Genomic DNA, 17,292 nt, shown 5'->3' with positions numbered 1-17,292 from the left:
GCAGGTTCTGAGAGATTCTGGAGAACTGGTAGCAGAAATTTTGAGTAGTTCAGAGAACCGGTAGCGGAAATTTTCAGTATTTCAGAGAACTGGCAAATACCACCTCTTGCTGGTCCCAGAATGGGGTGAGAATGGAGATTTTGCACTATCCTTCTCCTGAAGTGGGGTGGGAATGAAAATTTTGCAGTATTCTTTCCCTGCCACGCCCACCAACCAAGCCATGCCCACCAAGCCATGCCACACCCACCAAGCCACGCCCACAGAACTGGTAGTAAAAAAAAATGAATTTCACCATTGATCTAATGTAAAGGAACTTATTAAGCATACTTACATATTTGACTTACATGTATTTATTTTCTCTTTATTGTGCATAATAAATACACACATAAGAATCCCAAACTTTTCCTCATACTATTTTTCCTATGGAAAGATTGCCTCCTCCCCCTTTTTTTTAGCACTCCAACATTTAGACAAGAGTGAAGAGAAGGAAAATCTCCTTTCTTCCTTGGTCCTGGAAAATCTCCATAATTGCTTTTAATAAAGAAAAAAGGGAGAATCACAGTATTGATTCTGTATGCTGTAAACATAATGTCTGTTTTTTGCCTCCAGATCAGGTCAACTCCCTTTGCTACCAGTACTGTTTAGTACTATTGCTTTTCTTAGCTATAAAAGCAATTTTTAGCTCAGATGTGCCCTTTTTGTGATTCTTCACATCTTTATGATAGCCCCAGGGAGTTTTGCAGCTGCCTTATAAATCCAGTGACAGCTGAAAATTAAGAGCCCTTCTAGACTTCTCTTTCATGAAGAATGCAACAAAGCCAAGCTGAACTTCAGTCTTGAAGTCTAGCATCCTATTTACTGACAAGGCACATGTGTCTTGTCTAAATTTAATTTCAACTAATCACTTTAAAATATCATATGGCTTCCATAGTGTATTTTTGAATGTGTTTACTAATTTTATATAAAGAGTGATATTAATCCATTGAATGTAATTCTGCTATTGTATGCATCCAGCTATGATTAACTGGATTCTTATCAAAGTATCAGAATTACCCCATGTTTCACTGTTCCAACAATGCAAAATTTCTTCAGTTTCAATAACTTAATATGTGCAAGTTCCTACATTAAAAACTTCATTTCATGATCTCCTGCAAACATTTTTTTTATTTGAGGCAGGGAGAGGATAATAATCAAGGAAAGAGATTCTTCATAGACAATAGTCTAGTTGTGGAATCGTTTTTACAACGTAATTGTTGAAGTGATAAAATTGTGCTTTTATGCTGCTTTCTAAAATTGGGAACTTTTAAATTTTAATTAATTTTAACTGTTTTTATATTATTTTGGTGTAAATTTACTTGAAGACTTTTATTGAATAAAAGTAGCAATTAATCTAGTTTTCAGGTAATGATGTCTAACATTTTTCCAAGACTGGGAACATGGAGACCATATATGTCTCAGCTGTAGATTATGAGGTTTAATTAAAAGTTCAAGGCAATGTACCATCTGCTGTTTGTTTTGGTAATAGCCAGATCTGATACCTTTGCTTTTGTGTAAGAACTAGCCATCATAACAGTATAATTTTGTTCTGAGTATTAGCTTAATCTATAGGATAGATATATTAAAAATAATTTTGGAGATGCAAACATATACAGTATAATATATATCATTTTATATCCATGTTTCACTCTTGTCAACTATTTATTTATTGAATTTATATAGCCACTTATTTCAATCTTGCAATTCACAATAAAAAATAATAATCACTAACCCTAATTTTTTTTTCCTACAGACTGTGGATTAAATGTTCACAAGCAATGTTCAAAGTATGTTCCCAATGACTGCCAACCAGACCTTAAGAGAATCAAACGGGTCTATTGCTGTGATCTCACTACACTAGTCAAGGCCCACAATGCACAGAGACCCATGGTGGTGGACATATGCATCCGGGAAATTGAATCAAGAGGTATAGTTTTTTATGTTTTGATTAAATAGAATTCTAATTTCTCAATTACTGAAATTCTGACACCATTCCATATTTTGATAAATTATTTATTTATTTATTTATTTAATTTATATACCGCCCTTCTCCCAGAAGGGACTCAGGGCGGTGAACAGCCAAAATTAAAAAACATACAAATACAAAAGTTAAGATAATTAAAAAGAATCATTACTAGATACAATCAAATCTGAATAATACTCTGATAAGTATTTCAAAAATAGTTAAAATAATATATCAAGGTTATTTGTATTTTGTTTTCTTTTTTTAATAAACATTTGTAAGTGAAAGATTAAGAACCCATACTTTAAATTTCAATCAGCTGAGTAAGCTGGGGTTAGATTCAAATTTAAAGATAGATCTATGAATGATTTGCAATAGGTCTGAACCAGGAGTGAAATCTACTTACCTTCCTTACCGGTTCGGAAGCGCACATGCACACGCACACCTTCCGTGCATGCACAAAACCAAACATTACTTCTTGGTTAAAACCAGGAAGTAATGACAACCAGGCGGCAATCGCTACCGGATCACCAAACCACAGGGAAAAATCGCTACCGGATCAGGTGATCCGGTCCGATCCGGGAGCATTTCACCCCTGGTCTTAACGTGTTCCTATTTCTAATGCTCCAACTGCAATAATTAGAGCTTTTAAAAGCTTTCTTTTTTAATCTGACCTCTCCATATAGAACTGACAAAGGGGAAAACCAGAAGGGAATTTTAATGTAAAATAATTTCTAAAATTGATTTTGGTATTGATCAGAAATTCCAAATTGGTGAGCATTGGTTAAGAAACATCATTTGTTTTTAGTTCTTAAAGCAGACTTCCCTGATTTCATGCTCTCCATGTGGGTTGAGATTGTAGCACCCAGAATTTTAGTTGGCATTTTGACTGGGAATTCCAAGGCTGTGGCCATAGTGTGTTTGGAGGGAACCAAGTTGGGAAAGGCTCCTTGAAATTATTGACATGAATCTGGCTTGTGCAACTGGTTCTAGCAGGAAGACATCACAGCTTTAATTAGATGCACAGATTTTGAGAAGCTTGAAACATTTTTATTCCATTTTAAAAAATCTAAAAAACATGTTTGCTACTTTTTCATTTGCTAATGTAGGTTATTTAATTATTTAAATAATTTTGCATACTTAATTTTTTTCTTTCCAACAATTTATTCTGAAAACTTCTATTAAATTTAAAATTATTGAATGATAATTGAAAATCAAAATAATCACATTTTTTAATGATAAGGCTATAATTGAGAGTGTTTAGACTAGAATAATATATATATATCACACTTAAAGTATCTTTTCTTATAAGTCAAACCAAGAACAGAAATCTGAATCATTACAAATATGTTAACAATTCCTGAAATCCTTCACTTTGCAGATAAATCTGTGGTTTTTATTTTTATTTAATTCAAAATGAGCATGGGAAGCTACTTTAGATTGGGATGACATATCATAGGGATGGTTAATTTACCTCTGTGGTGTAGTAATTCTTCAGATAATTAGTAGTTATTTTGTAATTTTCCCTCTGAAGTAGGCACTGTATGAGACTACCCTTGAGGATAATATAGAGGCTGTATTTCAAGCAAAATATGGCAGCTAAGTTGCTATCAAAAGCCACTTGAAAACAATTATTCTTATAACCACTGCTTTTACAAAACCTATACTGACTGCCAATGTCCTTCTGGTCCAGGATAAGTATACTAATGGTTTGTGGTCTTCTAAGAGATTTCAAGCTAAAGGGATTCTATTAAAGAAAGATGAACAAAAAAGTTCCCTTTCATTAATGTAATTGTTTTTAGAATCAAGCCATCAGTTTTGAAGAACCATCCTTATTAAGTTTAAAACTTAGTTCCAATCACTATCATGCAACAAGATCTACAGTCACTGTACCCATTTTACATGCAACAATTCTATACTAGTCTCTGGTCTGTCCATTAGAGCTAAGAAAATCTCTGCTTAGTGCAATTTCTAAACAAAGAAAGCAACAATGGTCAATAAACTATGTCTAACCTAGCAAAAGATAATTCTGTAGTTTATTAAATGAAAGTTTTTAAATTAAATGAAAGCCACACTCTCCACTTGAAATGAAAGCTCCATCAAAAGATAGTTGCAAATTAATCTGAGAAAATATGGAAGAAAAAAATACATAGAATGAAAATGTATTTGTAGACAGCAATTCATAGAATTTTGGTTTGCAGGTTTGAAGTCAGAAGGCATTTACAGAGTTTCAGGGTTCACTGAACACATTGAAGATGTCAAAATGGCCTTTGATCGAGGTAACAATATATTTTAGCTTTGGAAACAATATCTACTATTTTATTTGCATTCTCTCATAGGTTTGAGAATTTTTTGTACCAACGATGTCAATTTTACTTCTCGCGAAGGTTGTATATTTTATGATTCTTTTATTTTTTATCTATATTTATCACATGCATCAAAATAAATCCTACTTAGAGAATGCATAGTATCCCAAGACAGCAGAACTCATTATTGCACAATAATGAAATAATAATGGTATTGTAAAGAAAGATTCTGCTCTACATTGTGAAGCTTTCTGGAGTTGCATCATGAATTACCAGAGGAAACTAAATTGCATTTTTTACAGTAGTAGGTATTCCACCGGAATCCTCATTTGTGCCTAAAGCCTTGCTCATATGATACTTTGCTGTAGACAAGAATGAATCTTTTTACATTCTACCACACATAAATTCCTTCTTCCTAGAAGTGCTGTATCATATGCCAGTTCTGCACTTCCTGTAAAACAAGGTTAAATTATAAGGACAGATAATGTTCTGATTTTAAAAAATCAAGACTTTTGATTTAATGCTATTGATTCCTGTAACAACTTAGTAAGAATGCAAGAATGATTGTTTATTCTTCTACTGAATGAAAATGAATGTTATACAGCAACAGTTGCTCACTGTGCTGAATTGTTCAATTCTGTTTCTGCCAGCATATAAAACCCTTATTGTATAGCTTGTTCATAGTGGCCTCATTGTGGTTACTAATTTCTGAGCTTTTGTTTGCTTCTTTGTCCTGCTTCACATTAAATATTTCATATGTAATGTTGTCCTACAACTAAGAGAGAACTGAACAATTATACCTCCTACCTATTTGATTTTATGGTTGTCTTTATTCATCTTTGTCTTGCGAATATTTCAGCAACACAATTTATCCTAGAGATTAGAATGAGCAGAAATCACCCGATTTATACCATGCACGGCATGTCTTTTTTGGTTGACTGAAAATGGCATAGTGCCATGATTTATAACAAGTCGTACATGTACCACAGATAGGACTTACAAACAAACAGTCTGAGTACTTCACTAAAAATGTAAGCCTTTGAAATACTGTATATAGTAAATATAATAATAGAATGCCTATTCATAGTTAATGTCTTTCTTCAAAAGACAAAAGGCCTTTTGATTTTGGTAATGCTGGAACATATATTCTTTTTAAAAAATGATGAATGGGACTTAAAATAAAAAAAATGGGGAATCAATGCCATAGTTAACATTAGAGATTAACTTTATACAGCAATTGTTCAACATATAGGAGAGTGTCCATTTTATTTATTTATTTATTTATTTATTTATATCCTACCTTTTCCTGTGGCGCGTCCGGATTGCCTGCCTCCCCCCTGCTGCTGCTTCTGTCTGCTGCTTGCACAGGTATTCAACTCACCTAGGCTGCATGGTCTACAACTGCTGCCAAATACTGTTGGCCTGCTTGCGCTCACCGACTTCTATGCAGACCATGCCCACCCACCCTTCACTAGGGCTTATTTTTGGGATAGGGGTTATATTAGGCCCACAGGTAAAAAAAAAAAACAGGCTCTGGCATATTTTCGGGTAGGTCGTATTTTCAGGGGAACACGGTATTTTGATAAATAAGTCAAGGTAACAAATATCTCCCATTTTCACCACCACAACCTAGTTAGATCATTTAGGCTGACAGAAAGTGACTGGCCCAAAGTCACCCAGCCGGCTTTCATGGCTAAGGCAGAACTAGATCTCATAGTCTTCTGGCTTCTATCCTTAACGACTAGACCAATAAATGCAACAAATTGGACAATAATTACCCATTAAACGTCATGAATTGAACTTGCACACCGCACACACATTCAGAAATGTGTATATACCGCATTCATTCCTTGTTTCCTATCTTACGCTTACACTACTCCAACACACTTTAATTCTACTCTTGATTTAAAGAAAAAACAAAATCATTCATAACAAGAAGCTGGGTTTTCCATTCATTACAAAAGGAGGAAAATAGCAGAGAAATGCAGTCTGCATGCTGCTGAAACTCATTTTTGAGCTATTCCCTTTGCTGAATCCTGATCAATGTTTTAAAATTGCAGTTTTCATACTGCCATTGTTTTTTTTTAAAAAAACACTACTATTTTTCACATCCATTTTCTCTTAATATTATATATGTATAAAGATAAAATAATCTCAATTTTCAAAGTAAGCAATTATTTTCACATAAGTAAAAGGTTTTATATTCATAATTCATGAAAGGAAATTAAAGCTGATGCATTTTAGACACAGAAGTGTCATGTTTTTCTAACTTTTTTTAAAAAGAAATCCAAGAATATTATTTAGAAAGGTTATGAGAAGAATATTATTTAGAGAGGTTATGCTGTGCTTCTCTCATGAGAAGCACAGCAAATTTGAACAATATTTTTATCAGACTTTACTTCTTTAATTGCTATAATGAAAGATGGACATTTCTGCTTTTTAAACTTTCTTCTTTTATATCACCTATTTTGCTTGAAGCAAAATACTAGCAGAACAATACAGTATGTACTAACTTAATTTAAAACTCTTCTGCAATACAATTTGCTTTTACAACCTATCAATGTCATTTCTATTTAATAAGTTAGTGGTTTTGATTTGTAGTGACGGCTTGGATAATAGACTATTTTTGTTTACCATCTCTTCAATAATGTAAAGGCAGCTGCTATGTTTAAAAAAACATTTTTTCACTTTTGTAGCAGTTTAACACTCACTGTACTATGAAGTAATAAAACTGTCAAACAACATTTTATAATTCCAATTCTACTATGTCACAAATATGACATAAATAGGAGACTAGTATAGCAAAATAAATATTGTGATAAGAGTAGCAGTGGGTAGGATGCTAATGTGTAAATTCACTCTGCTACAGCAGATAATGTTTTAAAGAATTGCTTCCCAATTTCAACACACTGAACTGGAAATAATAGGATTTAATTCAACTTTTGTTCCAAATGAATTTGCTAATATGATAAACTTATAGCTTGTCTTTTCCCGATGACCATTATTTCTGTTGAGAAAGAAATGTGGGTGTATTCCTTAAATTTAGTGCCAAGAGTTAATCTGCAAAATCAGTCACCTAAGCAAAGTGGGAAAGATACAAAAGAAATGATACTTTCTGCAAATTTAATTTTTATTTTATCAGAGGCTAGCCTGATATCTGTCTCAAAACTTCCACTTGTACAAAGTGTCATAGTATTAGCTAGTGCTAGCCAGCTAAAATCTGAATCATTTTAGTTTAGAAACAAAGTTTAACTATGTTTATCTATAGAGTTACAATAAATGATTAGTTATCAGTTTTAAAGCTATATTAGGTTTAAACCAGAATAGTAAAAGTATAATTTCTTCCCATGTGGCATACTGTATGTCTACTGAAATTGACGTGGGAAAGTCCTATCATCCTATTCCTGCATCATCCTATTTCATGAGAACTATGTAAATCTGGCTAGAGGCTGAACAGTCTTTTCTCATCTATTTTTAATTTGTGCTGTTTTTAAACATATTGTTCAGTTTATTATAATCAAAACATTAACAACCTTGGGCATTTTAAAAAAAGAGATTAATGAAATCATAAGGATTCTCTGTTGTACTCAGAATAATAATATGTATTAGATAAGCAACAGTGCTATGATCTCTATGGGGGTTGTATAAGAACATATTTTCCTACAGTTGCACCAACAATAATATTGTGTATATTTCAGGCAACATAAGGAAACCAGAGACAATAAACTAAGATGTAGGTAGAGTTTTTAGTGATAGTCCAAAGCCATTTCAGATTCAATTTGATAATTCCCTCTATTACAGCAAAAAACTGTACTTTTGTTTTCCAATAATTTTACACCTTGCTGGGCTGCATGTGTGGGTCTATCTATCAGTGTTCGAAAGGCTATGACAAGAAATAGTTAGCTTTGCCCCCAGAAAAAGATATTCTTAAAACCCATACTCATTCTTTTTCCAGATGGTGACAAGGCAGATGTGTCTGCTAATATATATCCTGACATAAATATTATTGCTGGTGCACTAAAGCTGTATTTCAGAGATCTACCAATTCCTGTTATCACTTACGATACTTACTCTAAGTTCATAGAGGCAGCAAGTAAGTATTAAAACAGATTTCTTTTATTAATCACTTATTACATTTTATAATATTATAGTTCTAAAATTCTTACAATATAAAATTCCAAGTTAGATTTTTATTTAAGACTGACATTTACCCCTAATGAATACTGTATCCCATAGAAATCTGCAATGCTGATGAAAGACTAGAAGCTGTCCATGAAGTGTTAATGTTACTTCCTGCTGCACATTATGAGACTCTTAGATACCTGATGATTCATCTCAAAAAGTAAGCTATATTGCTTTATTTTATGGGGTTTGTGTGTATGTGGTATGTGTGTGTGTAAAGGTAGTCCTCAACTTATGATCACAATTGAGCCCAAAATTTCTGTTGTTGAGTGAAACATTTGTTAAATGAGTTTTGCCCCATTTTATGACTTTTCTTGCCACAGTTATTAAGTGAATCACTACAGTTGATAAGTTAATAACCCAGTAGTTAAATTAACCTGGTTTCCCCATTGAGAAGGTTGCAAAAGGTGATCATGTGACCTTGGGACACAGCAACAGTCATAAATATGAACCCATTGCCAAGCATATGAATTTTGATCATATGATCTTGGGGATGCTGCAAAGATTGTAACTCAGGGGTGAAATCTACTTAGCTTCCCTACCAGTTCGGAAGCGCGCGCTTGCACATCACATGAAATTTTGGACCCTTTACGAATGCACAGAGGGTTAAAAACAAATTATTTCCCGGTTAAAACCAGGAAGTAACGACATCTGAGCAGGTGGGTGGAGCTTTGTGCTACTGTCGCTACCGGTTCACTGAACCAAGCGCAGCCGCTGCTACTAGTTCATCCAAACCAGTGCGAACCTGTAGCATTTCACCCCTGTCGTAACTGTGAAAAACAGTAATTAGTCACATTTTTCAGTGCCATTGTAACTTTGAACAGCACTAAACAAACTGTTGTAAGTCAGTACCTGTATGTGTGTGTGTGTGTGTGTGTATGAGGGGTGTGTTTTATACTTACCTTTACTACCAGTTTGCAATGGGAGCATATGACATGTCAAAATAATGCTGTTCATTGAGTAGATTCCTGTGCATAGGCATGAGTAGTAATAAATCAGTTTATCTGGAAAATCATGTGTGGATCTGGTCATTTTGCAGCTGATAATTTGTTTGTTATATTCCTTGATGGAATAACTAAAACAACTAAAAGGAATAATAAATTAAAATAGGAAGCTTATATACTGCTTGGAGTTGTATACTCAGATGATGTCACTGGATGTATTAGAAGTTAGGAGATGAAAAGATCAAAATCATTGGGGATCTTGTAATGTAATGAAGTAAATAAGTATAAGGAACTGTGAAAGGAGATAATTATTTTGGCAGCTGAGTTATAGAAGCATATATATATATATATATATATATATATATATATATATATATATATATATATATATTTCTTTTGATTCATAGGTATAAATGTGCGATATTTTTGCAATCAGGGTTTTTTCCTATGTTGAAAGATGTTAAAATGGCCATGGTGGGATGAAATCTCTATTCATCACTTTCAGACCTGTCAGACATTTTATGTTGTTTCTTCTGTGACTTATGGGAGACTGGGATAGCACTATTTCGGCCTTTTTAACATCTTTCAACATAGGAAAAAACCCTGATTGCAAAAATATCGCACATTTATACCTATGAATCAAAAGAAATAAATATTTGACCTCTACAGGGAGGAGTCACAAAATATGGGTGTGTCTGGCTGAAGAGGTCTAAAAAGGCCGAAATAGTGCTATCCCAGTCTCCCATAAGTCTCAGAAGAAACAACATAAAATGTCTGACAGGTCTGAAAGTGATGAATAGAGATTTCATCCCACCATGGCCATTTTAACATCTTTCAACATAGGAAAAAACCCTGATTGCAAAAATATCGCACATTTATACCTATGAATCAAAAGAAATAAATATTTGACCTCTACAGGGAGGAGTCACAAAATATGGGTGTGTCTGGCTGAAGAGGTCTAAAAAGGCCGAAATAGTGCTATCCCAGTCTCCCATAAGTCACAGAAGAAACAACATAAAATGTCTGACAGGTCTGAAAGTGATGAATAGAGATTTCATCCCACCATGGCCATTTTAACATCTTTCAACATAGAAAAAACCCTGATTGCAAAAATATCGCACATTTATACCTATGAATCAAAAGAAATAAATATTTGACCTCTACAGGGAGGAGTCACAAAATATGGGTGTGTCTGGCTGAAGAGGTCTAAAAAGGCCGAAATAGTGCTATCCCAGTCTCCCATAAGTCACAGAAGAAACAACATAAAATGTCTGACAGGTCTGAAAGTGATGAATAGAGATTTCATCCCACCATGGCCATTTTAACATCTTTCAACATAGGAAAAAAACCCTGATTGCAAAAATATCGCATATATATATATATATATATATATATATATATATATATATATACACACACATACATACACACACACATATATATACATATACACATACGGTACATACATACATACACATATACATATACATTTACATATACATATTCACATACATTCATTAATGGTCATGTAAACCAAAAATAATATTTTAAAAAGCAATTCTAAGAAATATATATATATTGTCTTCCCTTTATAGGATTACCATGAATGAAAAGGAAAATTTTATGAATGCTGAAAATCTGGGAATAGTGTTTGGGCCTACTTTAATGAGGCCCCCAGAAGATAGCACTCTTGCTACACTCAATGATATGCGGTACCAGAAGCTAATTGTGCAGATACTAATAGAAAATGAAGATGTTTTGTTTTAGACAGCACAGCTCTAAATTTATAACCATCTGCAATGAAAATTAAATTCAAATAAATCCTCATGAAAAGAATTGTGAGCAATGTTTCATTTTATATGTCTTGTAAATGTACACTAAAATATTTAGTAAAAGCTATGTTTCACCAAGTTAGAAAAACAAAAGGTGGTTTTTTTAAAAAAAGAAACTTCCCTTTTCATCTTTTACCTTGTTTCCAATTTGTCCCTGTGTAGAAAGGTTGCAGATTTCTTCAGTTAACTTATTAAAAGAAAAGAAACTTTGTATATTTGTTTAGATCACTGAAGCAAAAAAAGTACTGTTGAGCTGAATCCCAAATCTTATTCTGGCTCAATTTCTACTAAAATTAATTCTCTCAGCCCAGCAACTTATAAAAGTTCATATGTGTAGCAAATCTATTTGCTACAAATTTTAGTTCTCTCTTTTTTAGAAGCTTTGAACATAATTATATACAAATAGATCATGTCTATATACATGCATTTCTATGTAGAACTATATGTAGAGACAGAGGGCAATTAACGCAGTGATATTCTTGTTCACATAATATTACTTTCAAGATATGAATTGATATCTTTAGTCATTGTAACATTGCAGAAGATAATTGTAACAAATGGTTATCATCCAGAATTTTGAACCAGAAGGCAATAAATACCAAAATGTCTTAGTTTGTCCAAGAGATTAGCATCAGGATGTTCATTAGTGTTACTTCTATATGGATATACATTTTTCCATGTATGACATAATTATATATGTCTGAGTAAAATAAAACATGTATTTATAAATATGTTTTATACTTATGTTAGCTTTTGGGATGTTTATCAAGCAAAAATATAATTCAATGCGGTGCATTGATTATTTTTTGTATATTTTTCTTAAGCATTATTGTTATATTATATTGAAAACATTTACCATTGTTGCAATATTATCCTGACATATTTCTTTAATTGCAAATAGTTTTTAAAATATTTTACTTCAAATCCATCTGAACATTTACTGTAGAGATGTGGCAAAGAGAGTAATTTTTGTTTTAATTTTACCTCTCAAAAGAGGTATGTTGTAAAAATTTTTTAATATTATTGGCAATACTATCAACTACCATACTTAACATTTGTTTCTTGAAATATAGTATAGTTACGTTTAAAATAAATAATGCCAGATTCTTGCGTATTTCTGAACTTAGTAAAAAGTTCGCACTTATTTAGATTTTTGTTATTTTTAAATGCCAATGAGGTCAATATTTATAAAAGTAAACCTGTTAAATTAAGCCTTTTCTCTTCATTGTATTTTGGCAAATGTGTTAATAATAGAGAGAGAATGAATGAAAGAGAAATGGTACATTTTCAAATTTTACAAAAAATTTTATTCTGTCTTTCTAGAGACTGATCTGTCAATATAATAAATACAATTCATTCTAATAATATACATACTTATGAGATTTTTGTACACATATTTCAAACACAGGTAGATAGTATAGTGTAAATCAGAATTTTCTCTATGAAAAGCTGTTAAACTGTATTCTTGATTTGTATGAATTACAAATTTTGAAAGCCAATTATGCTGTTTTCTGAATTATTTCAGGGAGCATAGGTTTCTATACAAATAAGTGTGTAATTTTGATAATGAAATAAGATTAAAGACCAAATGGGGCAGGAAAACAATATATATTAATTATCCTTTACCTAAATCAACAAGGACTAGTTAGATAGAAACAGGCTGTGGGCCAGATGACAGCACGGTATAATTTTGCTGGTATAATAGTCCTAGAAATTCTCTTAAGTTACACAAATTTAAATGTTGTAGGCTATATACTAAATACTGTTATAAAATAGTATGGAAATGGTTTTATTTTGTGAAGTGAAATATGCTTTGTAATTTATGATAGTTTAAATGGAAAAAAAATAAACCTATTAAGTCCATTTGTTATTTTCATTGTAAAACAAAAACATACTTTCTCAATGTGTTTTTGAGATTTCATAGTTTATATGCAAGAGTTAATCAGTGTGACACTCATTCACACCTTTATTATCTTACACTTGGATATTACTATAATGCACTCTTCTTGGTACTGCTTTTGAAAATTATTCAGAAGCTGAATTTACCGCAAAATGCAACAACTGTTAGCAGATGAAGGCTGCTGCATCTCAGTACATTGATCCTACAAAAAGGATGCAACTTCAAGTACTACTTTTAACCAATAAAGCTCTTATGACTCCCATCTCCTCCTTCGGTTGAAACTCCCCTTCCTATATGTGTAATGTAACAAGGTATGTGAAACTAAGAAGCTCTGGTTGTGAAGTCAGACTTCTTTGTTGGCTGTTCCAGCCTCATGGAACAGGTTGATTCCCTGGATGAGATGGACCTCTTTTTTATTTTTATTTTTTTAAATCCCCAGAAGATAGTTAACTGGAACAGCATGGTGGCCTAGTGATAAAGATGCTCACCTCCCAGATGGAACCTTGAAAGTTTAGTCCTAGGTAGCAACAAATGTTTTTCTCTTAGGTCACAAAGAGAAAATATTTGCTGCAAACTCCACAAAGGCATCAGGATGGACATCTGGCCAATAAGTTAAGACACTTATATTCCAGTGTGTTTGTGATGCAGGTGATTCATCCCAATATACAGTACTGGTTGTTGATCCTGTGACTGGTTTTTAATTTTATGGTTTTATTGATGCTGATTTATTTTTATTGACCATACTGGAGGTTATGTTATTGAGGGCTGCTCAGATCTGTCACAGGGCAACATACACAGTATCAGTAAATAAATACAAGTAAATAGCTCAAATTACTGAGACTTTTGTGAAATATTCTAACAGAATGATGCAACCGTCTCCAATATTTAACCAGTTTCAAGTTTTTCCCTACAGGTTGTCCTCAACTTACAACAGTTCATTTAGTGACTGTTCAAAGTTGCAATGGCATTGAAAAAAAGTGACTTATAACCATTTTCAACTTTCAAGTTACAACTCGTATTTATCAAAGCTGCAGTGTCCCAGGGTCATATGATCACCTTTTGTGACCTTCTGACAAGCAAAGTCAATGCCAGATTCGCTTAACAATCATGTTACTAAGCAAATGCAGTGATTCACTTAACACCTCTGGCAAGAAAGGTTATAAAATGGGACAAAATTCACTTAACAACTGTCTCATTTAGGAACAGAAATTTTGGATTCAATTGTGGTCATAAGTCGATAACTACCTGTACTTTTGAAACTCCTAATATGATGAAAGACAAAATATTAAACTACATCTTTCTGTAGGTATTAGCCCGTAAGCTAAAATTAAATATTTAGTAGTCCATCATGTTTTCCCAATGCATTTCTGCATAATATCCAGTATGAAAAATATTATAAGAAATGCATTTTCTTACTCTTTTCCTGACATACAGTATGTCTCCAGGTAGGCTGACTCCAGTGCTCAAAGACTTACTAATGTGCCAAAGACAAAACACAATGTATGCATGTGATACAAGTTTCTTGTTGTACTGTTACAAGTAAAACAGTTTTTTTGGTGTGTGATTTATGTACATTATTTATAATATATATTGTGATAATATATTATGCACATTCTGAACACTCCAAACTAAATCCTCCAAGATTAAATATTTAACCATATTTTTGCCTATGGCAAACTCACATCAGAATCCTTTCAACATATTTATTTGGGAATATAATTTTTCCTATGTTTGTAAAATTTAAAGTTTTCAAAGTATTGCAATCATTCACTGAAAAATTACAAAAATGTACAATTAATATAAATTATAAAATAATAGAATAGAATAGATTAACAGAGTTGGAAGGGACCTTGGAGGTCTTCTAGCCCAACCCCCTGCCTAGGCAGGAAATCCTACACCACTTCAGACAAATGGCTATCCAACATCTTCTTTAAAATTTCCGGTGTTGGAGCATTTGCAACTTCTGGAGGCAAGTAGTTCTACTAATTAATTGTTCTGTCAGGAAATTTCTCCTTAGTTCTAAGTTGCTTCTCTCCTTGATTAGTTTCTACCCATTGCTTCTTGTCCTACCCTCAGGTGCTTTGTAGAATAGCTTGACTCCCTCTTCTTTGTGGCAGCTCCTGAGATATTAGAACACTGTTATCATGTCTCACTTAGTCCTTCTTTTCATTAAAATAGACATACCCAGTTCCTGTTCTTCATATGTTTTAGCCTCCAGTGCTCTAATCATCTTTGTTGCCCTTCTCTGCACTCTTTCTAGAGTCTCAACATCTTTACATCATAGTGACAAAACTGAATGCAGTATTCCAAGTGTGGCCTTACCAAGGCATTATAAAGTGGTATTAATGTGATCTTGATTCTATCCCTCTGTTAATGCAGCCTAGAACTATGTTGGCTTTTTTGGCAGCTGCTGCACACTGCTGGCTCATATATAAATGGTTGTCCACTAGGACTCCAAGATCCTTCTCACAGTTACTACTATTGAGCGAGGTACCTCTTATACTGTACCTGTGCATTTTGTTTTTCTTGCCTAAATGTATAACCTTACTTTTTTCACCATTGAATTTCATCTTGTTAGATAGCTCCCAATGTTCAAGTCTGTCAAGATCCTTCTGTATCTTAAGCCTATCTTTTGGAGTGTTGGCTATTCCTGCCAGCTTGGTGTCACCTGAATAATAACGCAATGGGTGACACTGCTTTCATTATTTTGATAAAAGCAGCAAACTCTTGGGCACTGCTGCAGACAGATTTCAACACTTACAGTCCAGGTGTGAACTGAAAATTGTGCAAAACCAATAAATATACATATTCCTCTTCTGCTAACAAGATATCACATCAAAAGTGTTACAATGTGAAAATGTTCAATAATGATCAACAGCCTCAAATGTGGCTTGAATTGAATACTTTTTTTCCATTTGAAGTCTTATATTACCACACATTGAACACATCTATATATCTTTAAATTAAAAGTGTAATTATTTAAAAATTATCAAGATTATAAATAAACCTAGGTTCCTAAAATAAAGCAAGAATAGAAAGTGAAATGAAGTGAAAGGATACATGTTTTCTACAATTTCTTGCTATATTGTAAATGTCATTTTTACACTACTGTTCTTTACCACAATTTACCACAATTAATAGTTGCTAAGCAAAACAGTTATTTTTGCCACACTTTACAACCTTTCTTACCACAGATGTTAAGTGAATCATTGTAGTTGTTAAGTTATTAACACAGTTAAGTAAATCTGGCTTCCCCACTGTCAGAAGCTCACAGAAGGTCATATATCACCTGACCCTGGGAAACTGCAACCATCATAAATATGAAACAGTTGCCAAGCCTTCTTATTTTGATCAGCAAGGGGATGCTCAATGGTTGTACGTGTGAAAAACAGTCATAAGTAACTTTTTTCAGTTCCCTTGTAACTTTGAACAGTCACTAAATGAATGATTGTAATTCAAAAACTACCTGTATTAGACTAGACAAATTTTACTGACTATTCCAATTTGCTGTGGAGACTGATGCAGTTACTATTTATTACCTATTGTTTAAAGGAGTCAATTATACTGAATCAACAAAATAGAGCTTGGACAAAATCATTTTTCACTTGTCCTGGAACATGTAGCTGTCAGAGAGTAACAGCGAAGAACCTAATATCAATTTTAGCACTCCATGTCAGTCTTTATTAACCTGGTATTCTTTAGGTGTGTTCAACTATATGTCTTATCAAAGGGAACATTGCATGTTGCACTTACATAATGACATTGTGGTAGTAATGACACCATGGAAGTGATAGTTCTATATACCTTTCAGGGCATCATTTGCATGATTATAATGGCACCAGCTTCAAACGCTGCTTCAGAAAGTTATCAGCTACTGCTATAGTCCCTGATGTAACACATTTTTAATGACCACACATAAGGCAAGATAGGAAATAATAAAACAAAGAAGTGGGATGTCTATGGACATCCAAGTCACGGTTATCCCAAAGGTGTTGGGGGTTTTTCCCCAAAAAAGGCAGCTCGACTTTCTTGGGCGTTTTTTTTCTGAAAATGTTTCACATCTCATCCAAGAAGCTTCTTAAGTTCTGAAAAAGGAGGATGATGTTTGGGAAGTACTGCAGGTGACAAA

The 17,292-nt window shown here is 33.2% G+C and overlaps 1 protein-coding gene across 5 annotated transcripts in view; it reads left to right on the top strand.

The window, feature by feature from the left end:
* Positions 1–13,126, top strand: part of CHN2 (chimerin 2) — a 157,231-nt gene extending 144,105 nt beyond the window's left edge. For 2 of the 5 annotated variants that reach the window (XM_087892620.1, XM_087892621.1), the window contains 5 exons: positions 1,790–1,963; positions 4,339–4,386; positions 8,261–8,398; positions 8,542–8,647; positions 11,027–13,126. In XM_087892620.1, the coding sequence (XP_087748746.1) occupies positions 1,790–1,963; positions 4,339–4,386; positions 8,261–8,398; positions 8,542–8,647; positions 11,027–11,198 (638 nt within the window). In that variant the 3' untranslated portion in view covers positions 11,199–13,126. Of the gene's footprint in view, positions 1–1,789; positions 1,964–4,200; positions 4,279–4,338; positions 4,387–8,260; positions 8,399–8,541; positions 8,648–11,026 lie in introns of all 5 variants that reach the window. The other 3 variants (XM_034402236.3, XM_087892622.1, XM_034402235.3) reach the window with 2 other exon arrangements.
* The last annotated feature ends 4,166 nt before the right edge of the window (positions 13,127–17,292 follow it).

The sequence above is a fragment of the Pantherophis guttatus genome, chromosome 4 (genome assembly GCF_059756535.1).
Source record: "Pantherophis guttatus breed Tessera chromosome 4, ASM5975653v1, whole genome shotgun sequence".
NCBI classification, from domain to species: domain Eukaryota; kingdom Metazoa; phylum Chordata; class Lepidosauria; order Squamata; family Colubridae; genus Pantherophis; species Pantherophis guttatus.
The sequence above is the reverse complement of the archived record's forward strand: the minus strand, read 5'-3'. Positions and strand labels throughout refer to the sequence as shown.